Raw genomic sequence first — 26,172 nt, forward strand, 5'->3', positions numbered from 1 at the left:
GCAGCCGGGTTAGAGCGGCATTCAACGCTTTTCTGTCCCTCTGAAATGTTCCCTGGCTAACATCCAAATTCAACAGGGATGCAACAAGGAGACGGGCTGGACCTGCATGCTAACGCGCTCATTCTGTTTGAATAGTCGGGAGAGAAAATGTTGGCACGAAGTCACTTGATTCACCGGGAGACATAAAAAAGGAATTTTATCTTCCGCACGGAGGTTCCCGCTGAGATTGCGGCGGAGAGTTATAGCAGTAGATATATGAATTGAAGGTCACCCTTCAAAGGCCCAAACAGTCTCAGAAAATGAAACGGCGAAGGACAGAGGGAAGTGAGGAGCATGTTAAACCGGCACATTTATACATACAGTGGTAAATAAGATGTGAGGGATAAGGGGTGCAGCTTTCTGAGACATTATATAGAAATGTGTTTGCAGGAAATTGCCTATAAAAGTCCCCAGCTTCACTCCACCTATTGTGATTTTACAGACTGCGAAGAAAATAATATCACAGGCGGAGGGAAGGCGCAAGAATAAGACGGTAATAGAGACACGCCGCTGTTACTGCGAGCTGCATTTATTTTAAAGAATCAAAAAGGAAAACAAATGGACGGACACAGAGACGCATGCTGCAGCAGATGATGATAACTATTCAATCCAAGGCATGGTGTCGTGCCATGAAGCAGACCCCTCTCTCAGGGGACAACGTGAATAATGTACACTGATCAAATTTTCATTAATCTTTTGCATGATTAAAAAGGTGGTAAATAAAATATATGAGGGAGCAGCAACAGTGAGAGCTTTGTAAAAGACAGGAGGAAGTGGGAGATTGATGGCACCGAGCCCTGAGCAGGCATTAGGGGAGTTTAAGTCCTCAGATCTACAAGTTTGCTGAACTGGAAAAACAATATACTCTTCTGAAATGTGTTTTTTTTTTTTTGGTGCATGTGGGACTGACTTTGCCCGGGGAGACAGCCACATCTGACACCAAGGTGAGACCCAGCTCACGCCCCATCCTCTGGATGTTGACAGGCATCAGCTCGCAGCATCGATGGAGAGCGATAACATTGGAGGCAGACCCCGTGTGTGTGTGTGTGTGTGTGTGTGTTATCCTCGCTTTCTCCTTATGCAAATCATTCGCTGCTGCTGCCTCCCTTTTGTCAAGCCCGGTTTGTACAGTGTGCTCCTCTTCCTTTATCGTTCGGGTTTGCCGAGCCTGAGGAAATGAAAAGCAATGCAAATACACCCCAGCTTTTAGAGAGCCGGCTGATAAAGCACAGGAGACCTTCAAAACCGCAACGCTTCATCCGCTTCAGTTTAGCCTTGACCGAGGCATGCAAATTATACCTGAGACGTGGAGGGAGCGACTCCGTGAGCTGCACAGGCGCAAAGCTGGGGCTGGAGATAGGCGAATGTCTCCTGAAGCAGGGTTAATTGGAAGAAAATATCTATGGAAAGGTTAAAGGATAGGCAGTTGGTGAAGTCTCGGCAGAAGAAGCTCAGATATCGATTGCCACACACTGTTTGAGTCTTACTTTGCGGAGCATTTCATCGTCTCATTTAGTCATTCTGCTTCGAGGTACGGATGTGTTCTGACCCGGGCTCAAGCACACTCAGCACCGCTCCGTCAGAAACTGCATCACGTGCTCGGCTCTCACCGGACTCCTCCGCGCTCCGGCTCCCTGTAGCCGCGCGAGCCTGATTGCGTTGCTGGATGCCGGCTTGTGCACCGGGCGCTCCTGGGATAACATCTACAAGCCAAAAACTTTGGGTAAATTGGAGCTCGCGGCGGAACTAGAAAAAGAGCACAAGTAAACAAAGCCTAGATTCTCCACATCCACAGAGGATGAGGAGGCATATTAATGGCAGAGGAGGCTTGTTTTTTTGTATTATGCAGAAAAGACTGAATCAATGCAAGACTGGAGGAGACATGGCTGCATTTAATAAAACAAACATCAGTGCTTGTTTGTGTTTATGTTACATTTTTTAATACGCAGCCTGGAGTGGATTTGGCTGCTGTGGGTTTACAGCCTCAGCTGCTTGTCATCAGTTTCCTGGTTCCACCTGAACCTCGGTCTGACACCTCACAGCTTATTTTCTGTTTCCTTTAGCGTTGACCTTTCCCGCTTCCTTTCTGTTGGCCACCACTGAAGCTGACTTGAGCGGATGTATAGCCTCCCCTCCACCCTCCCGTTGCCCTTTTCTCCTTTATGTGACATTGTCAGTGCAGCAGGGGTTGCCTTTGTGCGCCCTGATTGGTCCAGGAGGAGGTGGAGAGGAAGAGAAGACTATTAATGTAACGCTAAGGGTGAAGGAGCAGCTGCACACGTTGACCTGATGGTTGGTCATGAGTGAAAGCGCTCACTGCTTCGTTTCCTTCTATGATGGATGGATGGTTCTTACTCCATGTGGAGCTCTTTGACACATGTTTGCAGGACAGAGGGATATGGACACACGGGGAAGGAGAGACGAGATAAGCTCGGGTTGAGAGAGAGTACAGAGGAGTGGAGGGTGAGACGATCCCCCCGCCTGTTTTTCATTCACAGTTTAAGCCCGCTTGTCTCCTTAACGTGCGGCGTGCCAGCGAGTGCAAAAGCTTCTGGCATTCCTGCCGGGATCAAGGTGAAGAGGCATAGCAGAGGTGACAAAAGCAAGTCTCAGAGGTGATAATTTAACTGAGGCGTTTGGCTCAAACACTCTACTCGGAGACTTCACGTTGCCAGGAATTGACCTAAAGAAAAAAAAGAATAAATTGATGGGAAATTACCGAATCTTTCTCCCCCTGACGTTTTCTGTTGTTGTTTTTAAAGCTTCTAAAAAAATATGCTTATCAATTTCTGTTTTTCCTTTTTTTTTTTGTAGACATGCAATAGATCTGCAGCCTTGATCGTCTTCTGAACAGGGAGCTAAAGATCTCTCTTCACACACCTCAAACCCCAGAAGATAATCTTTAGATTCAACAGATAGTTTGGCCTTTGCTGACTTGGGTTGGAAGGGGGGCGTGGCTAAAATCGCCCCTGGCGTGAGATTGAGAACACTGTTCAAAATGACCAGCGTTACGTCGCACTTCTTTTTACCCTTCAGCTTCTGTAGTGTATTTGCAGGAGCATTAAGGCCACGTCTCGGGACGTGTAATAATACAACTGCGCGGGGTGGCGAGGTCAGAGCCTCCAGACGGCAAACACAAACTACGTTCTGCTGCACTGAATAGTGTAAATAAAATAGAAACGTGAGTCGTCTGGCTGAACTGGAGGTGTTTTTGAATCAGCAGCTGGAGTACAGCAGAGACCTGGTTTTCTCCAGACAGCTGAGACGAGCGCTCAGTCACGGCGTTGAATAATATTAAAGCTCAGTGGACTTTATGCAAATGATGTGAAAGGCAGCCAGATGTACCTGTACTCCACTCAGCTGTGCGTTAACGCTCTGCACTCTGCTGATATGGAGATATCCCACTCAGACTGACACAAGGACACAACCGTCTGATTGACACTTTGTTACCCCACAGGGAGACGGAGCCGCTCTTTATACAAAAGGATCTACTCCACTATTCTTACTTTTACTCAACAAGAAGATTCATGGGGTTTTTTTCTTCTTCTTTTCTTTCGCGCCGGCTTCCAGCAGACCTATGAGATAAGCCGATTGAATGTAAATATCCAAACACAGAAAAAGTGACGGGATAATCCAAATAATGCATCAAGGACAGGAGCTGCTGTTGCTGAGTCACAGGGAAGAAACACGAGTGGATCACACAATGTGTCACACTGTACCAGGGCCGAACAGGGGGTGCTGTAAAAAAATGTTTGTTCTTTTTTGGACAAAAAACCCCTCTTAGCCTAAAGGCCTATTTAGATTACATTTATAATATATACATTTAAATATTTTTTTAAAAGATGAAGATTCACCACGTCATTGTTTTACACTCTTCAGTGAACACAGCCAGGGCCACACACACACCATCAGTTCTCAGAGTAATATATGCACAATTACTCAAACTTCACAATAAACACTTTAACAATGCAACAGGTTTGATCAGCTGGCATCAACCTGAGTCACTGCACCTACATTTACGTCACGCACGACTTCAGCTCCTAAATCCTTTTACGCACAGCGTAAAGAAATAATCTCAGACAATCTAAGCACATTGTTGAATAGCTCTCCACATTCATTACGCAAACAGAAGCACAAAATCACACTTCTTTCTCCATCTCCAACCTTTTTACGCAAGCCACAAGGAAACAATCCAAACCATGTATACGTTATTAAACAGTTCTCCAAATCCATTACGCACTGAACACACGATCAAAGTAACACTCTCAATCCTCACCAGCTTACAAAAATACTACAGTGTGACATTAAACTGCATACATGAAAGTGCGCGGCGGCACCATGATCTTACTTTGAGCTGCAGACAGGATGTCCTGCTTACAGGTGTCCAAATGTCCAGGTGCGCTCTGGGGTCGTGGAAATAAAGGACGAACGTCCAGAGAGTTCATTATGTCTGTGTTGGCATACATCAATTAATGGTTTGTGAGTCTTTTCTGGGTCATCATGGTGCTGCGTGTCTTCAAAAGACGCAAGGCTGAGAAGGTGCGCTCAGGTGAGGCCACAGAGACGTGAATGCACAGACGTAACTCAATCAGTGTTTCTGTCTCTGAAAACATGGATCTTGTTTGTTAGTGGAGTTTAGTCCAACACGATGCTACATCTTCAACTGTGCCACTCGTAGACCGAGCAGGGAACCTTTTCACTTTACTCGGCGTCTGCAACCACGAGCCTACCTGACGTAGACAACGTAACTTCCGTGAACTTGTGTTGATGATGCCTAAAAATAATTAAATCAAAATCAAGAAATACATGTAATGGCCTATGCGTGTCAAAGTCTTTTCCCATTCATAAAGTAATGGGAAAATGAAATTTATAAATTATTTAATAAAAAATATTTAAACAAATATATATTTTTAAATATTTAAAAATATTTAAAAATAATTTTAATATATGTAAATTTTTTAAATTAAAAAAAGCTCCCCCTCGCCCCTAGGGCACCCCCACTTCCTGCGGCCATGCACTGTACTGAAATATTTCACGACACACAACGTCACAAACTGGTACATCAAAAATAGAAATGACGAGTCATGTTTGAAGAGGTTTTATTGAATTCAGAGTAAGCTTGTTAGACAAGTTTAGACATCGAACATTAAAGTTTGTACCAAAAGGAAATGAGCGCTGTGTTTCCATGTGCTTCTGACAGCATGTCGAATTAGTTTATCTGAAACGTTAAAGGAAGAATGTGCAACATTGAATACAGCAGAAATACAGAATATCCTCTGTAAAATGTCTCTCTGAGCCTGTGATGCGTATCAAGGTGTTTTAGCCAGGGAAGGATAAATAACATTCTCATGTGAGTGTGTTTAGATCATGGTCACTCTGTGTTCATTTATGTCAATGTGAAGCTACGAAGCTAACTAAAGTGTGCTAACATTAGCTTGCTAACGCAGCAATGCAGCAATGCAGGCTACAGGCAATAGCAGCTCAAGCAAAGGATAATGTGTTGCTTAATGTGCGTAACGTTGCGTTCTGATAAATCCTTTGTGTGAACGTGGGTAAAGGGGGGTTTTGGTGGCGTGTAGGAGAGCAGAGGCGTGGCTAAACAGCAGTTTGTTTTGGTTGAATTCTGGGGCTCAAGGGCGACATCTACTGGATCAAAGAGTCACATATTCTTCCTTTAAAATGCTTTTTTTTACTTTTAGGGGAGCTTAAGCTTAAAGCTCCATCTTTATGTATAAGATGTTACAATTCTGAAGTTAGAATAAATCCTGGTTTCAGTTCATATTATGTTAAATTAACCTCTACTCTTGTAACAAGCTGACATCGGGCTACAGCTGGCAAATCAATTTAAAGAGGCGGGACGTGAAACTGGCACGTTTTGAAAAGATGCTGAACTGAGCAAAATGTTTTCTTCCCCAGACTGTAAATCTCAAGCAGATACTGGTGGTAAAAAGACAGAGGTGGGAAATGAGCGTAACAGGTCCTCTTACATTGTGGCTAGTTTGCCTTTCTTCACTTATTTTTTTATTAATTTTTTTACTCTCTCAAAGTGATCGCTGAGACGTGGGAACAAAGAACAACAATCAGGTCTGGTGTGTCATGAGAGGAGCATCGAGTTTATCACACAGGTTGCAAACAGGCTGTCAGGCATTGTAGACGTAATAAATGTAATTATAAGAAGTCTCCATGTTTAACACATTCTCACACCAAGAACCTTTCAGTATGGTAGCTGGGTCAGTCGCTTACAAATTACAACAGAATCATCAGAATCCATTTATGCAAACAAGTCAGTGACACATTGTATTTTTACAGCAGATGTAAAACATGTTTAAAACCTCGTTCACCAAACGGTTTCATCTTAATCAGTGTTTCTCAACAGGCCTTTTCTTTGGGACCAACCACCAACTTTCGAAAAAAATTGCTACCCAAATTTCAGACATTTGTACAGAAAAATGGTGCAATTTGTTCCCTCAGACAGGACAAATCATTTCACCGCACCACACAAACTTTTTCAAAAAGCTTTGTGGGACACATTTGTGGCCACTTTTGGGTCCTGACCCACCAATTGAGAACCACCGAGGTAAAAAGTTTTCTTGCTTTATTCTTCATGTCTCTTTCACGCATTGTAAAGTGAACTGTCTCATGTTTTCATTTCAAACATTTAAGTCAAGAGGTCTGTATAGATTTGCATTATAACGGTTAGCAGGTTTTAGCTTGTCGCTGTTTCGTTAGCATTTCCAAAACCACTACCACCATTATTTAGCTTCATGTAATTATGCAGAACCCAATGGCAGATACTTATAACATCTCCTAATCTGAGCAGTTGGAGTTCCCTCAGCCCTATGTGCCCTCCTGCAATGAATACATGGTCACTTATCCAAAACATAAAATATGACAGGGAGGAGGGCATGCAGCACGTTTATGTACATTACAGAGGGGTAATGTAGGGTTGAGGCAACATCGGGACATTGGGCCTAACTTTGGGAAAAAAGTCCTCATCAGGTGAGGTTCTCATTTTGATAAAGCTGCTGTGACAACTGTCAGCCATGTTCCCAGATCTCAGCAGACGCGCTAAGGAGAGTTTATGTCATCATAAATAAAATATCAATCACATCCATCAACACCACCACGGAGAGATAAATGCAAAGCGTCACCTTACACAGGCTCATTTCAAACATCAACACTGTCGCAGAGTCCTCTTTACATTAATGTTTTAATCAGCACAATAACATTGACATTAGTAGTACAGTACGTTCAATCAGGAGTATTCATATTCAGTGCATGTTTAATACTTGTACACATGAAGTGTAAGCAAAGGAAATGTGCGTCCAAGGTCTCTACACTTCAGAGATGAGTGTCAGCTGTAAGCAGATACGTTTAGCAAACAATCCCTCCATGCCAACTGTTTGGCACCTTCTTGAAAACGAAATGTTTATTTCCTCAGTCTGTTGGAGCAGGAGCAAACACACTCATCTGCTGGTTCAGGCTCCAGAGTGACCTTTGGAGCTGCCGTCCAATCAGCAGCACTGAACTGTACACGAAATCCAGAACACATTTCTTTTTTACGTGACTTTGAGATTTACATTTAGATGACAGCTTCCAAGGACTGTTTAAATCATCCTTTTTTTTATCGTGATTCCTGCGTCCGAGATTTAAATACTTTTGAGTTTTGAGGAGAGACGAGAAGGAGAAGAAAATAAATACAAATGTGCGTCAGGAAAAGACTGAACGTACACTTTCTGCTTCATCTGTGATGGAGGGGATAAGATGAGGAAGGCCTAAGTAGGAACAGGCGTTGGAGAAAAATGATACGCACTAACCTTCAGCATCACTCGCTTTACCCACAATGCCTGGTTGCAGCGCCCTTGTGTGGCCTCCGCCTATTGTGTCAGCGCGCTGAAAATGTGCTTCTTGCTTTCGTCTGAAAAGATGCGAGGAGAGCTGGCAGCCTAAGGTCTATTGTCACGATCCTGCCGACGCTCGTTGAGTGAACTTTGAAGGAGTTATGAAGCAAACACTTCACGCGAGTACGACTGAGCGCTTCTCGTTTCAACAAGATGATTTGGCGCACTTTCCCATCCCCCCGAGTTCGTACGTTTACACGTCGAGGGGGAAAACATCCACTTTACAAAGCACCATAGAAATATGTTCTTCTATAACTACCTGTGTTTAAAGATAGATTCACAAGCCGAACAGGTTAAGGACATATTGCGTATACTCTCGGTGAGCTGAAGAATTGAAAAGTAACATCCTGTTAATATTATTTGATATTTGACGTGTGGAAGGATTTACTGTCTTAAGTACGGAAGCCATTAAAGGACACACATCCATAAATTATAAAATGCTGGTTGCTTGGTTGACATCTTGACTTTGTTGTCTCGTCATTTTCAGGATAACATTTTTTAAATTCACTTCACAGAAACTTCTCACCACAGCGTTGTTATCCAGAAAAAAATAAGATGAATGAGTTGGATCTTAAGAGAAAAAAAAACACGGGTGCCAGAAAGGCAAACATGTGACATACAGTATGTCATGTACAGGCTCCTGGTTGTCGTGGCCGTGGAAACCGACAATGGCCCTTTGCTGCATGTAAACCCAGACTCTCTCCTGTCATTATTTAATGGATGTCTTTCGTACATGTGACATTTTTGTGTGATTATTTTCTCGGAGAAAATTGATTCAAATCAAGAGGATGTGAATTTGGTTGTTTTAAAGAATAACTAAGTGTAGTTGTTGTTTTTTTTACATCTTGAGGAAAAGACTTAAAGTATTTCTGCAACACTTGAGTATTTTGTGATTTTTTCAGTCTCGTCACACATTTGACCCTGATTTTATAAATGAAGCTCCGTCGGCTGTAAGAATATTGCACTCGGCCATATTGGGATTCTGATAACGTTTCAATTAGTTGTGCAGCTCTCGTGGAAAGACGTGATAACCATCCAAAAAGTGAGATGTGAAATTTCCGTGGCCGACAGGGATTTCTAGTTGTTTACTTGCAAACTCACGACCTGATTTTAGAATATTAATGTCTGCATTAAACTCCAAATGTTTCCCAAAGTTGAGCGTGCAAACAGAGTCTCAAGCAGTGTACATCATCAGGAGGTGTTTTCAGAACAAACATCTCCAGGGAGTTCACTGTGTGCTCACTGCATGCCATCCACACCTTCCTGCAGTCGCACCACCATGGCTGAAATAGTTCATCGTTCCTGCGATGCAGAATCAATAAAATGGGGGGGGGGGGGGGTTCAAAGGATTTGGGGGCAGCAGTAGCTCAGTCCATAGGGACTTGGGTTGGGAACCAGAAGGTTGCTGGTTCAGGTCCTGATGCTGATCTATGAAATATAGGAGTAGCTGGAGAGGTATCAGACCACCTCTCGGGCACCTCTGAGGGGCCCCTGAGGAAGACACCGGACCCCAACGCTTCCAGAGAGGGCAGCCGCCGCACTCTGACATCCCTCCATTAATGCAATGCTTCATTAATGCACCACAGGATGTGTGATTCAGGCCTGTGTGTGTGTATGTCTCTACATTAACAGAGTGCGAACCAGAATGTCCCCCCTCTCGGAATAATAACTAATAAAACTAAAAAAACTGTTTCTAGAAGTATGAAAAAGTTGCAGCGGTCTGAAAGCCTCCTGGTGTCTGTTCACTGTAACACAGACTAATGCTCTGTAACACTGACTGAAATCAGGATCTTGTTGTGTGTGACTGAGAGTGAGCACGCTCATGTGTCTCTCTCTCTCAGGTGTCTTTGCTTTCTTAAAACACGCTGATGGCGTTTGGACGGCTGCACAGCTTCTGTTTCATCCGTTTATGCAGCGCTGCTTTTGATGTGTAACTGGGCTTTCCAGCTACTGTGAGTTCTGCATTAACAACCCAGCACACACACACACACACACACACACACACACACACTTGTTTCCATCCCGCTGATGGATGACAGTGAATAATGAAACAAATATCTGGCGTGTACAGTACAAGGGCGAGACGACACTCTTAAAACTCTGGCAGCGAGAAGTTTTGTTTTCCTCAAATAAATCTGTGATAGTTAAAGGATTATCTGCAGCACAAATATGGGTTTTGTGATGTCGAGCAGTATTGTCTTTGACCCTCAAAGGTTTTGTTTTAAAATCAATTTGTTATAAAAGCAGTTTGCAGCCAGTGAGCGTACTTACACGACCCGACTAAACAAAGCGTGAGAAGCATCCTGGAAGCGACTCATCTTTCGTACCAGCAAATCATATTTCCAACAGCTGCAAACGAAAAAACATGAAAAATGAAATTCTGTCTTTTTAAAAAAAAAAAAAAAAAAAAGAGAGCAGAGATTGAATTTCGGAGCCTGAATAGAAGGTATGGTAAGTTCACATTGTATGGGATGAGAGACAGGCTGGCAAAGCTAATAAAGTGATGCTAATGTGCTTTGTGATGCAGTGGAAGTCCCCCAGCTTTCAGCTCCACACAGATGGGATCTCTCCCGCAGGATCAGATAAAAGATGTCCATCTCTGACTCTGCCGAGCGTGGCACATTCAACCAAAAAACAAAAAAAAAAAAAACAACTGCCTCTCCAAGCCGAGCTGTCATGGCTGCTCGCACACAATTCCTCCGCATAAAATAAAAGCGGCAGAGCGCATTATCGCAGCCATGATGAGGTTAAATTGAGGCGTATCAATCTTAACTAATGCGGCGGGGAGAGGAACCCGATCTTAAACGATCACGGGGGGAACGAATGTGCGTTGGCCTCTGCTGCTGCTGCTGCGGGGGAGATGATGACACACAGTCCTCGACATTCAGAGCGTCCTATATAGGCTGACGGTACCTCTAGTAAACAGTATACGTCCTTATTCCACAGGCTGAATGATAGCATGTCAAGCCCTGTAACCGCGGCGACTCCTTCTCATCATGTATTCAAATCCCTTGAATTTATGGAACGAGTGATTCAAGGCTAAGCTGTCCAGACGTCTATAAATACACATCACCTTGTCATATATTAAACCAAATCACACTGTCAGTGGGAGCTGCCAAACCATGAGAATATTCTCGAAACCCTCCCCGCTTGTCCTCGCCGCCGCCGCTCCTTCCCTCAGTCTCCGGAAGCCCTTCCCTCCCGAGATAACGGCAGCGGAGATCACCCTGTCTCTGCGCCCTCCGTCCCGCTCACAAGGTCGTCCTCGCACCCACATCTCAGGGTCGTCGCTCAGCTCGTAGATGGATCCGTCCTCCACGCTGTGCTCCAAAGACTCCAGGGAGGAGTCCGAGGCCTCGTCGCCGCCCAGCGCCGTTAAAGGCCGCCCGGGAAGTCCCGACGTGGTGCGCAGCTTGTACTGCAGCAGAACGCCGCGACCTTTGCCCCGTCCCTCGCCCTGGTAGGAGCCGGATTGCTGCAGGGATTCCTGGGAGGAGGTGTCGCTGCGGTCCTCGCCTCCGCAGGCGGAGTCCGGAGCATCGCCCATGGAGTCCCTCTTCAAGAGGTCGGGAGACAGAGAGCTGGTGGTCGCTACCAGGAAGTCAACAGGCCCGCAGTGAGCGTTCAGAGACACCATTCCCTTTCCTGCAGCCGGCAGACAGAGAGAAGATTAAAACATCATCAGTTGTGTTCCTATCGGAGGTTACAGTCACATCATTCACAGTTAAATCAGAACATTAAGTGCCAGATGAAACATGAATCTATGCATCCACAGACTGAATCTATTCAAGTCGCTGTGTGATAAAAGTTCACTTCATGGATGTTTGGAGATCTTCACTTGTTTATTTTGTGTCCGCAGAGGTTCAAGTGCACAAACCAAACACAGAAGTCGTCTTTTATACATCATGCGGCAGCATTGCATGTTGTAGTCTGACCTTTATGTGACCAGCCTTCTGATCTGAATCTCAGAGAAATGTCCAGTTATGACAGAGAATTAAAAAAAACGAGCTCTGATATCTGAAGATAGCGAGATATATCAGTGGAGCTCTCGGGTGCGTGCATGTTTTTTTTGCCTTTATTTTAGAGGGCGGAGCTCCTGCTATGACATGCTCTCTCTCAATACGGTGACACAGTTCACAGACTGGGACGCCAGTATCACATATATGAGCTCATTTATGAACGTCTTCAGTCTGAAAAAAGTGCAATCACAGGAAGGAGGAGGAACTAAAACAGATGGATGTCCACTTCAGACTTCTATTCAGAAGAACGGACTCTTAAATGAAACTTTGTTGAACCTTAAAGCACCGACTCAACGTTTTTATCGACATGAAGTAAAGAAAAATAAAAGCACTGACACGTCTCTTGCTGCTGGAGGAGCTCACTCAGGCTCTCACTGGATTTGGGAAACTATTAAACTAGAATAATCATCTTTACTTCACTGAGTGTGTTGAACATTGACTTGGTGGTTAACGTCGTGTTGCTCTGAATCTTAAACATCTAAACATCTGCCTTTAAAGACGACTTCTCTCTGTCTTTGTTTGGCCTGCTACACTAACGCACAACTCATCTAACATCCCAGGTGCTGTGCTCCTGTCTTTAATCGATCTTGGTGTCCGAGCACGATGATGCTAAATGAAAACATTTCTGTACATTAATGTTAAAGTTAATAGTCTGTTGTTTTTATTTTTTCAAATCGAGGAAACAAAAATATGATTTTGTTGAAATGCAGGGGGGTCAAATTAAACATGTCAGCCTCCTCATGTAGTCTGATGTATTCTTCCTCTGTTACACTCTGAGCTACTTTATCATCTTTTATTTTATCATGCTGCAAAAGAAATCAGGGTAGCTATATTTGGTGTCGTATTTACATTTATTTAATAAAGTAGCTCGGAATAAGATGGTCATGATGTGTTGTTTGTGTAGGTGGAAAACCTAACAACCTCATTCACTTTTGATTATCAACAAATCGCCGCCGGGCAGTTTTTAAATTACCCGAGAAGAATATATATACAGAGCTATATCTGCACTGATTCCCCGAGCGGCCTGGAAAAATGTGAAGTGTGACCTCAATAATGTGCAGTGCACAGTCATTTTCAGGAAGGGAAAAAAAAATTCAGTTTTTATTCTGACCGCTCCGTCGTCCCCCCCCCCCCCCCGCCCGTCGATCCATACCTGTTATTTTGGGGATGCCCTCCAGTTTGGGAACTGGAAGGGTGATGATTAAGCCCTGAGCGGTGCCCACCCAGAGCAGCCCCTGGCAAATGAGGAGACTCGTCACTCGTATACTCTTCTGACCTGAAAAAAAAAAAATCAAAGACACAAGAAGAAATTCATCACTGACTGTGCGACACAATGAGAGGGAACTACAACGGACCGAAGGAACCTTCGAGGAACACTCGGGGCCAAAAAGACTATGGATCAGACGAAGACAATTATGAATAGAGATGCACCGATCTCCTCTTCCTTCTCTTTCAAACTCATTCCAATCCATTTGTGGCGATGCTGATCGTGTTATTGTTAGTGTTAGGAATTTGTTGGAAGGCAACACAAAGCTGCAGGAAACCCAGCATTTCATTTCTTTTTGAAAAAGCAAAAATATCAATAAAAACAAATAAATAGAAAAGTGTATCCGTATCTGTGCCGGCTTCACATACAAACAGGAAGCTCAAATTCCATCCTTGAAACTGAGGAATGTGAATGTGTAGTGTGCAGGCCGAGCGACTTGTTCTGTTGTTGTTTTCAGTGAGATTTACTTTCTGCAGCCGTGCGCACATGAGAACAGCCCGGCTGTGCACGGAGTGACTGTGACCTGCTGACCATTTAGTGGAAGCTGAGTCCAACTCGTCTGAACGTCGTCATGGAGACGATCTTACAGTTCAGTCTGAATGTCTTCTTCATCAGCGGATACAGTGGGAGATCAGGCAGGAAGAGGGAGAGAGAGAGAGAGTGTGTGGGGTCCATAGGTTGGAGTCAAACCCCCCCCCCCCCCCCCACCGCTGCTCACTTTGAGGACGACAGCTTCAAAGACACAGAGCCGTTTATTATTTTGATGCTTGACATGTCAGTGGACAGTGTCGGATTGAAGGAGGAGAGAGAGGAGAAGGATCGGGCGAAGGTCGGAGTCGAACTCCCAAGTTTGAGCTTAAGTTTAAAAAAAAAAAAAATTCTGTTTTCTAGAGCCAGATACACATAAAAAAAAAAGAAAAAAGATTAGATAGAGAAATGTCTTCCTTTGATTTTATAGGACCCCCCCACCCCCCCAAATGTATTTAAAAGGGGAAAAACAATGATAGTTTTTCATTTCATTCAAGCTCTGTGATCAAGTCAGTTATGAATTATGTTTTTCACAAATTGTTGAAGAAGAGCGTCTTGTCCATTGAAAGAGGTCAAATGAAACTTGTCTTGTGTATCGTAGGTAACCGGTGTCAGCATGCTCAGCATATACACAGCTCCACCACGCAGTGCTCGGAGTTATGTAAAGATCATGAAAAATGGGATTTGTCTACCTGCTGCTGACCCAGTTTGAAGAAAAACTCTCAGAGACGCTCGATGTCGGAAGCAGGACTCTGTGAACTTCATGTATTTCAGATCTGAGTGGTTCCTCAAATATTGAGCTTCAAAGATTCACCTCCTACTGTACAAAGCAAAATGTGGGGAAGTTATCTTTTATTGATAACATGAAGAGAATCTGAAGGTTGACATCATGCAGGGCTTTTTTTTTTTAAGGTCTGCGTGAGCATGTGTGGATATCTGCCTGACATTTGGTTCTTTTTGGTGAAACTTTTTTCTTTCTTTGTCAGATCAACAAACGTGTTTTTAACCTGAAAAAAAAAGTCAAACCATTTGGACGACTTGACCATGTTCAAGATTTTGGTTGAAACCATCTTTAGGTCCTGACAGAAATTAATAACTCATGTGCTCTGAAAAAGGAAAAAGGAAGAAAAAGTTTTCCGATATTACCAACCCTGCCTTTAATTTAAGGATCTTAATCGCATCCAAAGTTTGATGAAGGGGAAATACTTTTCATCCGGAGACGGCCTTCGACTTGTGAACTTTCAGTGCGTGACTCACTTTAAAACAAAGCCACACACGACGCCGCGGCCCCACGACAAACTGAACGCCACACCGTCCAATCACAGCGCTCGCATTTCATACAAGTGAACATAAGAAACCTGCAGATCCATCCGGGGGGAGAGAATGGATGTCTAAATAAAGCAGAATGATTAATCACTTTATCAATGTGTTATGTCTTAACTAACACTTGTGTTCTTTAATGCTAACATATGTAATTCCTATGTTGCTGTACTGTAATCTCCTGTTTGCTTTTTAATGTGTTGTTTTAAATATCCTCAACCTTCCAGGGACTGCAGATTAAAAAAATAGCCTGCATGGCTAAATGTGGAACATTTACATATGTGACTTTGTTGTCTTGTTAAATTAATGTGCGTTGTCCCTTTTAAATAAAGAAATCACAAATCAAACTGACAGGACGGCGCTTCCTTCAGCTTGTTGGATCGTCACTCAGAGGCTCAAAAAAGGCTCACAGGAAGTTTTTTTTTTTGTTTGTTTTTTTTATGGATGAACTCCTTCCTCTCCCTGCTACTAACAGACTCCGCACGCCGACTCAGGGAGTTAAGGGTGGGTAAATCCAGTGCGCTTCAGACCCTGTGCTGCTGCATGTTTAACTTCTTGACTGTCCTTTTTATGCATTTTGTTTTATTTGAAATGATCTGATCTGTTTCACTCTACTTTTACTTTTATTCCTCAGCAGATTTTCAGGTATTTTTTTTACATGTTTCAGGTTAAATCTGCTCTAAAAGTGGGATAGTATCCCTTTAAGGGTACACAGCTTGGACAGTGTGTTCCTGTCACAACTTCACTCTGTGCTTTTAACTCACACTTTTAAATAAGTGAATATCATACTGGAGCACGTTGTGACATCACTTTTTGCATGTGATGCAATTCTGACAGATTTTTCATTCCTTTGGGGCACTGATTTTTTATTTTTATTTTCACATCCGGTGATCAAGAATGATTTGTGAGGGAAACATGCATTATCTAAGTCTGCAGTTTCTACTGACGCCTGCGCAGCATTCGCGACAGAGGGAGGATAATTGTTCCCTTATTATACATGCACATGCTTTGTTTCCACTTAACAAAAAGGCTGGGGAAAAAACTGTGTTTGTTGTGGATTTATTTTTGCATTCTCTCCGTGGTCCCTGAGCTGCCGGCTCCCACTGTGGCCTAGTTTATCTATAGAACCATTTCACATAATATCCATGGCAACTATAATTGAATTACACCAACCCTCATCTGATCACAACTAAGAGAATGCTGATTTACACGTGTAGCTGAATTTATGTGTTTGTTTACTGTGATGCTCAGATTATGATGATTTGCATGAGTGGCCCAACACTGTCATTAATTAATTCATGTCACTGTGCGGAGATGAATCACGGCGAGTAGGATGCTGACGCTGTGTGGAGAAGAGGGAGCGGAGGCGGAGCAGAGGAGGACAGTCGGCAAACACAGAAGCCACAAGCTTTCAGGTGGAGACCTCGGCGGTGTTTGTGTAAAGCGGACTTAATTATGAAGTGCATTTTTAACTCCGTTGCACTCGGACTGAATTAATTGTATTGACGTAGAGAATCCCAGATATCACAACTTGGGTTTTTGAAGCTCTGCGTTTGGTGATTTGGGGCCGCATGATCAAAATGTGGAAATAAGGAATGAGCTGGAGTAGAGCTCATTAAATCAGACGACAGCTGAGAGAGTGCATGCATGGTGATGTAGCGTGTTCATTGCCAGTGTGTTTACATCCTGGGAAAGCAGGTTGCAGGTCAAAAACACAAACCAGTAAACTTTAATAAAAAAAAGTACGTCAGCCGCCATTTTCTCTGTGATGAAAAACCAACAACAATCCTGACTTCTGTGCATAGTTCACAACAAATACGGTAACATCCGGTGTATGAAACTAAAACATATTTACAACCAGGTAGAAGAGACATTTTGGACTTCATAGCAAATTCCTTTTTTTATGGCAACTATACACTGTAAAAACATGAAAGAAAAATGAGTTATTAAAGTAAAAAAAAGTTTATGTCCAGGCTTCTTTTAACAATTTAAGTTGACTGAATTTGCAATGATTAGTTGAGATATTTTGTAGATATGATGATGATATTTCTGCTGGGTCAGCTGAGAACTGACTCATTTTCAGAGCCAGCCTCAAGTGGCCAATGGTGGAATTGCAGCGTGTGGCACTTACACGTCAGCTTCTTTTCTTTGTCACAAAAAGCCCTGGAAAAAAAACCCCCCTCCTTTATTTACAAACTCTAAGCCTCCTGCTCACATCTCCTCGGAGTGTATTTGTACTTTTGCTTTGAGAGCTTAAGTGGCAGAGTGCTTCTTCTGAACACCAACTCTTGGGTTGCCATGAAATCTAAAAGTAGTCGGGAGATGTGGGCGCCAGGCATTGTCTTTAAAAGAACGAACGATAAAGCAGGATAATGACGAAAGCGCTCAAGATTAAGGAGGTGCAGCTCAACCTCGAGCCACGTCCAAGTCTTTGCAGCGACGCACACGCTCTGAAGAGTAGTTGGTGCATCATGGGAGTCGGTGTATTTGCCTTAAAAAAAGAAGATGTCTCCAAAGATAAATGTTCCCTCTGATATGTCACCAAGGACTTTATTTTGGAATATTATTTTTCACCCTCAGGATAGAACTATTAAAGGCATTAGTAGGGAAGAGATCAGCAGTTTTCTCGGCTTCAAAAACTTCCCTGTTGTTTACTGCAAGTAGAACTCCCTGATGAGGATAAATCACATTAAGGGGGGGAGAGGATTAGAGGGTATATCATTACTGCATGTCCTTGCATAAGTCAAGGAGAAACCTTCAGGAGCGGGAACCCTTTTGACAGAGGGGGGAATCTAGCAGGATTTGGTGTGGCATTATCTGTGGCTGCAGAGTGTCGAAGGAGACGCTCTCGTCTCCTGCGAGCTCAACAAATCACAACCCAAGTCAGAGATTCTTCGCCTTCGGTGGATCCCGAAGACATGAGCCGCAAAACTCTTTTTCTTTCACAGAGATACTTCCCAGAGGGCCGGGGGCCTTTAAGGATGCCTCCCTCCCTCCCCCCCCCCCTCCAACGTGCGACTCTGACGCTGGGTGAAAATGACCTGTGGGTCACAGGTAACACTCCCTCCTACCACGGACCCGTCTGTTCTTCGAGAAATCTCCCCTTCAAGTTAAAAAAAAAATAATCTTTCCTTCTTTCTTTTTTTTTTTTTGCTCAAATCACAGGAGAAGACCCGTTTTCATTTCTGATGAGATAAAGAACTACCGCAGCTTTGAGAGTTGCTCTAAAAACATCAATCACAGACTGGTCTGTGACTTCACCAAAAAAGACAAAATACAACATTTATACGACTTGCTGCAGCCGAAGAAGATCGTACACGCACTGACTGTGCTCGTGAACCATGAGTTACAGTCTGATGTTGATTCGTATGAACTATACTTTTCACCAGCAGGCAGTTTTAGCTACGCTTCATTGCCATCTAATTTGTTTAGCGTATCACAGCCATTAAAATGGAGACAAACACCCGCGCAGGCTGATAAATATTTCATCCATCTTGAAAAGGAGGCACACACGAAGAAAAGGGCCGATCCTAAACATCCTGCGGTGAGATGTGAAACAGGGGTGAACGGATTTTAAAGCACAGCAGACGAGAAGGAGAAAAGAAAGTGGGCCAAATGGAATAGACTATCAAGTCAAAGTGAAGCAGAGTGAGGAGGTAAACGTGGAGGAGACGGGGTGAAAAAAAAAAAAACAGGGAGGAGGGATAGAAAGAGAAACACGGACATATAAAGAAAGACAAGGGTGTTCCCATGGGAACCCTCGGTATGAAAATCTTTCAAGCTGCTGTTTTAGAGCTCCTCAATGATTTGGTTTCTTCTTTTATTAATCCCTGCCGCTAACCCCTCGGCTTTTTTATGGATTTGGGAAGGCCTGAGATGGATAGTTATTCAGGTGAGTCCCCCAGGGGGGCAAGACCCGAGGAGCAACTTGGACGAGACGAGAATATCATTTAGGGGGGGGGGAGAAGAGCTCCATCAATGTTTAAAACACTGCCCTCTCACTGCTCTGATGTAAGAGAGGCAGAACGTGGCTTTGTGTCGGGGAGGATTTCGAGACGAGTAATTACACGATACGATACACTTTATTGTCCCCCGTGGGGAAATTTGACTTGGACTCAAAAGTGCTGCCAAACATTCAGCTGCTTCCACCAGAATCAATGCATAAAAAAAACAATAGACAAACACATCCACGAGTAAACAGAACAGCCTCATACTGTCAGAATACAGAAGACAACATTACCGATACTGCACAAGATCTGCAAAAACACAGCATGAGACATCATGAGTGTGAACTCAAAAACGTTTTTGTTTCTTTTTTCAGACACAAAGTATTCGAGTAGATGTGGCTCTTTACCTGACGGATTCTGTCTCTCGCCTTCTTCAGAGTCTCACACGTGCAAAGAGAGTCATGAACAGGGACGAGGGGGGCTACATGCTCTCACACACCTGGGACACTCTACTCCAGGAATAGTCGGCAGGGGGGGGGGGGGGGGGGGGGGGGGGGGGGCACGGCGTGCCTGGTGGGGTGGTCGGGTCTATACGGCTGACCACGACACCACCGTTTCGGCGTGGGCGTGGTCAGACCGATGGACCTGACAGCCCTGCTGGGCCGGCTGACACGTCACACGCTGTCAGTGACACTCTGAAGAAGGCGAGAGACATTCGCCAAAACTGTCAGGTATGAGCGAGATCTACTCGAACACTTTGTGTCTGAAAAAAAGAAACAGAAACGCCGCATCATGTGTGTGACTCCGGTGCGGAGTAGAAGTTGACCCCTCTGTAAGAAGGCGACGACAGAGCGCCTGATTCACTGAAGGTTTGAGTTGAAATGTGTTTGAACTTGATATCAAACCATCGTGCACTGAGGGCCGAACAAAAACAGAAATATGCGCTTGCAGTCATCCTGCTTTCCGTCCAAACTAGCAGTGATGTAAAACCAGCAAAACGTGCAGAAGCCTGGTTTCAATACTGTTCCACCACCTGCACAAGGTTCGCACCTGCTGAGTCACACAATCTCTTCAGTCGATCACCTGCCAATCGCACTCCGACCAAACATTCAATTCTTCGGCGCGAACATGTAATTTAGCACTCTCAGTGAATCGGCCTCTGAGTGGAGTGCGAGACGAGTGCGTACCTGTGCTCAGCAGCGTGGAGCGTGTTGAGATGTTGATCTCCTGCAGGAGCTCTAGTGTTTCAGTGTGAAAGAGACGAATGGAGGAGCCCTCGGAGAACGCCATCCACACCCCTCCACCGGCACAAGCCATGTGCGCAACGCTGACCATCGGGTCTGGATGGACTTCGAACTTCTGGAAAAAAGAAGAAAAAAAAATGCAAACAATGTGACGATGTCTGTCAACAGCGCCGATGCAACGATGCATCCTGAGTCATATTCTGAAAGTGTGGAAAAACATCCAACCTAAATCAGGTTATGCTTCAGCTCTTGCTCCACATTCTTCATTCTAGCAGTTTCTCCCTTAATTTTGTAATTTACACACTCTCTCACACATTACTCATATTTTTGCATCATTTCCCCGGCTGCTATCTTTTTTTTTTTTTTTTTTTTACCAGCACAAAAGAGAGTTTCAGGCACCTAGTCTTAATGAGCAGCTTGAACCAAATGCAATGAGTCTTATCATGGCGACACATGCAGCCCCTGCAGTCCAAGGCGTGACAAGGGCTGGTTTGGGCATCTTCTTAGAACTCCTATCGCTGTCAGAGCACGAGTTGCATGAGGCCGGGCAATTAGTCAGTGAGAAAGAGTGGATAAAGATGAGACTGCAACCCCCCGACACCTCGACCAAAGTGCACTAGCAGACAGGGATTAGCACCTGTTTATGCGCCCTTGCCAGTGGGCCCTCTTTTGTTTGAAATTGGGAAAAGGAAAGAACACTTTGATGTGTTTTCTCCCTTAATTGACTCCTCAGCATGGTGCATGCTCTGCCTGGGAATGAATAGGCAATTTATCTTTGGAGGTTCAGCCATTATAAGAATTAGATATTCATAATTAAAAAGGACAAATTTCCCCTTTAATAACCGGTTGCATTTCAAATGAGTTGACAAGTTTGTAAAGGAAAAAAAAAAACACACACACAACCGCACGGTGCAGCGTGTGACACGCAATCATCACATTAATCATCATCAGGCGTGGTCGCTCTAAAAGGGACTTCCAGCTAACCCATGGCTGGCATGCTGTAACTGTCGGATGCCATCTTGCTCACCATATGTTGAAAACCACCTGGAAGGCTTCTTGGAAACGACGCAGACTCAATTGACCGCAAAACACGGGGATGTTGAAAAGTGCTTCAAATGTGTGTCTGAATCATTGATTTCAGTTCCCACTTCAGGCTTTTTATATTTTCATGGTGAAATTATTGATCAGCCCACTAGCGTCAAAATATGTTCTGTCAGACTATTACGTTTCCTCTGAGTGATATGAAGGACTATGTTAGAAAATGCAAATCACACATCTTCCTCTGAACTTGTTGTGACTTCATGTTGCTATTGACTGAAACTCAAAGTTCGTGTTTCTGGTTCCAGGCCACGCTTGAATTTCCAAAAGAATGACTTTTTTTTTTTTTTTTTTACTTTTCTCGATAACTCTGGGCAACTTTTTAACGATACAATAGATTCTGCCTGAACTCTCTGTGTTTGGAGAAGTTTTCCAGTTTTCCGAGTTGTTGCCGTGAGCAGTTAAGCTAAAGTTGGGAAAATTAGGTTAAACTTTTAAAATTGCAGGACTGGAGGTCCAGATCCAACCATGGGATACGACTGTGTTTACACTGATGCTACGAAGGAGGAGTCAACATAGACGGCTTCCTTGAAGTCAGCAGGAAGTGAACGCCAGAGGATAACCTGACGAAGGCCAGTTTGAAGGGAAATTTAGAGCCCGATTGCTCTGTAATCACAATTACGTTTTATTTATTTTTGTTAGTTATTAACTAACTAACAAAAAATATAAAACACACACACATTGAGCTTCCTAACTTCTGCAGTTTCTCTTTGCAAGCTGTACGTTTTATAAAGACACAAAATCGCAACTCGCTCTTTAAATTCTTTCACTCGTTCCGTAATCGAGGACAGGTGACACGACTGTTGTTGTTTTTTTGTTTTTTTTTAAATGAGCGATCGGCATCGGCTTTGAACGATGCAGAAAAATGATTAAAACTGCGGTGTGAAAGAGCTGATATTTCTCATGAGACGTCGCAGCTCAGTTAATGCATCGACAGGAGGGACAGAATGTGAAGTGTCCGGTTGATGTTGGAGCACGATGCAGGTCATCAGACGTGAGGCAGAGAGCAGGGCGAGTTTGTCCAATAGTTCAACGATTGTTCGAGGTTGAAAAAGGTAAAAAAGCCCGTCCAGGTATGGAAGGTATTATCATAAAAACAAATCCATCCCATCATGACTCTTTGTGAAGTTCTGATTTATTTGTGATCTCTGACTTGTTTGAGTGGAAATGTGTATTTATGATCTGTGGAACCAGATTTCCCCTCTGGGATAAATAAAGTTTTCTACGTCTTCGACCTACAATGATAAGAAACATTTATCAAGTTCAACTGGCAAGAAACCCCTGCAGTGCTGTGCAAATCCTCCACAATCAATTCACGTTGGAATGATTGCATTCAGAGAAATCCATCTGGTTATGATGGTTATTGGTCTGACCTTTCAAAAAAAAAAAAGAAGTGGTGGCGCAGATAGCGCAGCGGCAGCGCGCGTGCACCATGTTGCAAGGCTTTGCTCCTCGCGCGGGCGGCCCGGGTTCGCGTCCGGCCTGTGGCCACCTTCCCGCATGTCTCTCCCCACTCTCTCCCTGTTTCCGACTCTATCCACTGTCCTCCCCTATCAATAAAGGCATAAAAGCCAAAAATAAACCTTTAAAAAAAAAAAAAAAAAAAGAAGTGAAAATTGGCCTGGAGAAGAGATTTAGATTTAGATTACCAACCCTTTAAAATAAAGATCAGCTCACCTTTACGTCCAGATTTCAAAATAGAAACCTGGTAACACTTTATCAATAAAGACCAAACCCTTCTACCCCCATCGCACAGTGTCAAAGCCACGACTGTTAACCCTGATCAACACGCTGGTGTTAGCCTGCTGGATCCAGTGTAGCTCACAGAGATGAGGTGGTCAGTGAAGCCTGACAGTAGTAATGTGCCCTTTCCACTCAACTCGGCAGTGTCACACTAACAGCAGCGTTCCTCCTTAAGTCCTCTGTCAGCGGTGGGAAATAACATCGGACCTAAAGCCACAAACATTCCAGCTGGTCTGAACAGCTCATTAGTCCTTCATTACGCCAGGTGACAAGGTGTCTTTGTCCTTTGCCGAGCACTGAGCGCACAGTTCCACTCGGAGCTGCATCCAGCGGAGTGGAGTGGGTGTGTGAGTGATAGAAACAAGCGGGAGGAAAAAAGAAATCGTAATGGGACGAGGAAGGAACAAGGCGTCGCCAGTCAGTATTGATAAAAGCCCGGACGTCCACACGTGTCCTACTTTGTTAAGGTTTGCTTACATGGGAGTGACTCAGACCTCGGCACAGCGCGCAAGTTTTGAAGCTCCGAAAAGATGCCGAGATTGCCTCTTAGAAAGTTTACAAGGCTGAAAAGTTTTTTTTTTTTTTTAAACCACAACACAATTGGAGGTTGGAATAAAACAGTATGTGTTAAAATCAAACAAAGCACTTTTTTCTACTCAACCGCCACTCAGAGACTTTTCTACGGAACAAAAAATGAATTTGATTTGGTCCATCTTTTACTCCTTTTCTCGTGAAATTAAGATTTTCAATTGTTTTATTGTTAACTGTGATTCATGCGGATCCTGGATCCATTCAGCTTGTTCAATAGAAATTAAAATTGGGTTTATTGTTTGCGATTATTCTCCAGTATTCCTTCAGTAGTTTTTAGCTTTTTCAAGGATGAAACGGGTTTTTTCTGGTTGTAACAGGAGCTGAAAACGTGCCGGTATGGATTGTAACACCAAACCAGCAATTGGTAGAATATTAAAAAAAATAAAAAAAATCCAGCCTTACACCAAACTACTTCTCAAGCTGTGCCAATTGCTGCAGAAAAATATCTGAAATTGGAAGTGCACTTGAGAGGTACTCTCCTTATCCGGATTTCGAGGAGGTCACAAAACTCAGTCTGTGTCGGTCTCTGTCTTGTTTTGATTTTTCAGATAAAATTAAAGTTGTCTTGAGCTTTCTGGGAGTCGTTCAGCCTTGGCTCATGCAAAGAGTGCAGCTGCACAAAGTTACGCAATCTCACATGCAAAGTCCAAAAATGGATTTTAAGTAACCAGTCCAGTCTTCTCGACAACCTTTACAACTCAAAGAATCATGCACATAATGTTTGGATGTGTTACTATTGTTCTCTCTTATCTCTTTTAAAATGTGTGTGTGTGTGTGTGTGCGTGTGTGCTTTTGTGCGTGTCTGAGCATGCATGACTGGTGGATTTGTATTTTACTAACAGATGGACATTTTGTTCGTACACTGTCCCTGATTTAAAGAAACTGAAGCATTTCCATAGTGACAATTTAAGCTTGAATACAATCTTTTGAAAAAACTGCGAATAACACGTTTTCATCATTTGTTTCCATGACGTTCACTTCACTTCATTCCTTACATTTCTTACGTTTAGAATTGTCAAAGGTTAAACTGTGATAATGATAAGACGTTTACATTTTCAGACCAATGAGATTCTACATCCTCAAACTCCTTCAGTAGTGATGAGCTGCCGGTCTATTCTTCAGGTTTTTTTCAGCAGTATTATTTCTTCTTCCCGTCCCCGAGTGTCCACAATCCAACAATACAAAGACGAGTGTATACTTACATTGAAATGGTGATGATCCTTTCGGGTTTGTGTTCCTGACAATATGTTTTTTTCCTTGAATAATGTATTCAACTGTGTTTACCAAAAACAGACTGAAAAGGTTATATTCAAATTACACTGTGTCATCAAGGCATTGACCGTGAAGACACGAAACGAGAATAAATCAAGCAGTAGGGTGCGAGAATCATCGGTGTCAAACAAGACAAGGCAAGAGTGGTCCAACAAAGTCACGGATAAATGATTCACAAGAGCAGAAAATCTGACAAAGTGGTGAGCATCAGCAGGGAGAAACAACTGAAAGAGGAGGATTTAAGCCCGTGGCCCGTAAGCCTGGCTCCAACTCATATCTCCTGGTACAGGGGCCAAAGACTGCTCCTCCAGATCCTGGGCATGCATCACTATGAAATCCACCCTCCTGAGTCCACATTAGCGAGAAAGACAAGGTTAGCAAAGAGGTAACCAGAGTCGACCTGTTCGGCTCTGTGGGAGACACAGTGAACCAGAACTGTGTCTGCACTACGTGGCCGTTCAGGTGATTAAGTAGGAGTCTCCGGAGGAAACAACCGAGGAGAGAGAGAGGAGGTGAACGAATAAAAAGGGGACGTCCGCTATCTCAGCTCCCTCCTGATTATGAAGCAGACTAAAGAAGCATCTGTCTCTGCATTAATCGGAAATATTTGCCAGGTGGTTCGTCTTACTTGTTGCAACTTTTCAAAGACAAAAATCATATTAAAGGGGACATATTATTAAAACTCCACTCGTACAGTGTTTTTGAACATTTACTTGGGTAACCTGAGAGTCTACTGAGCCACAAAATGTAAAAATAAAGCCATCCAGTCCTTTGTTTTTGGTCCGCATCAGTTTTACCACACAGAGGAAAATGCTCTGTTTAAAATTCGCCCTGTTTGTGATGTCACAGTGGGATTCTGTAAAACAAAAAAACTCCCCTCCCTTGTACCTCCACCCATGGACTCCATCCGCAGTCGAGAGCTAAACTTTTGAGCAGGTCTGCCATTTTTATTCTCACTAGCGAAGGAGTGATGTCTACTGGGGGGGGGTCTTTGCATTTAAAGAGACATACACACCAAAACAGCGCATTCTGAGAGAGCTGGTTTCTACAGAGTCACAAACCTCCTCCTCTTGATTCCTGTTATATATATATATATATCAGAGCACGGCACAGATGTTTCATTTAGAGCAAAGGGGACTGTTTGAAAAAGTAAAAAAGAGGGATAATATGTCCTCTTTAACTTATAATAAACAGAATTAAAGA

The 26,172-nt window shown here is 43.5% G+C and overlaps 1 protein-coding gene across 3 annotated transcripts in view; it reads right to left on the reverse strand.

The window, feature by feature from the left end:
* Positions 1 to 5,121: 5,121 nt before the first annotated feature.
* arhgef10la (Rho guanine nucleotide exchange factor (GEF) 10-like a) overlaps positions 5,122 to 26,172 on the reverse strand; it is a 136,533-nt gene continuing 115,482 nt past the window's right edge. For all 3 annotated transcript variants that reach the window (XM_079341945.1, XM_079341946.1, XM_079341944.1), the window contains 3 exons: positions 20,209 to 20,380; positions 13,113 to 13,235; positions 5,122 to 11,585 (listed from right to left, as the gene is read on the reverse strand). In XM_079341945.1, the coding sequence (XP_079198071.1) occupies positions 11,035 to 11,585; positions 13,113 to 13,235; positions 20,209 to 20,380 (846 nt within the window). In that variant the 3' untranslated portion in view covers positions 5,122 to 11,034. The remainder of the gene's footprint in view (positions 11,586 to 13,112; positions 13,236 to 20,208; positions 20,381 to 26,172) is intronic.

Source organism: Symphodus melops (assembly GCF_947650265.1).
Source record: "Symphodus melops genome assembly, chromosome: 4".
Classification (NCBI taxonomy): Eukaryota; Metazoa; Chordata; class Actinopteri; order Labriformes; family Labridae; genus Symphodus; species Symphodus melops.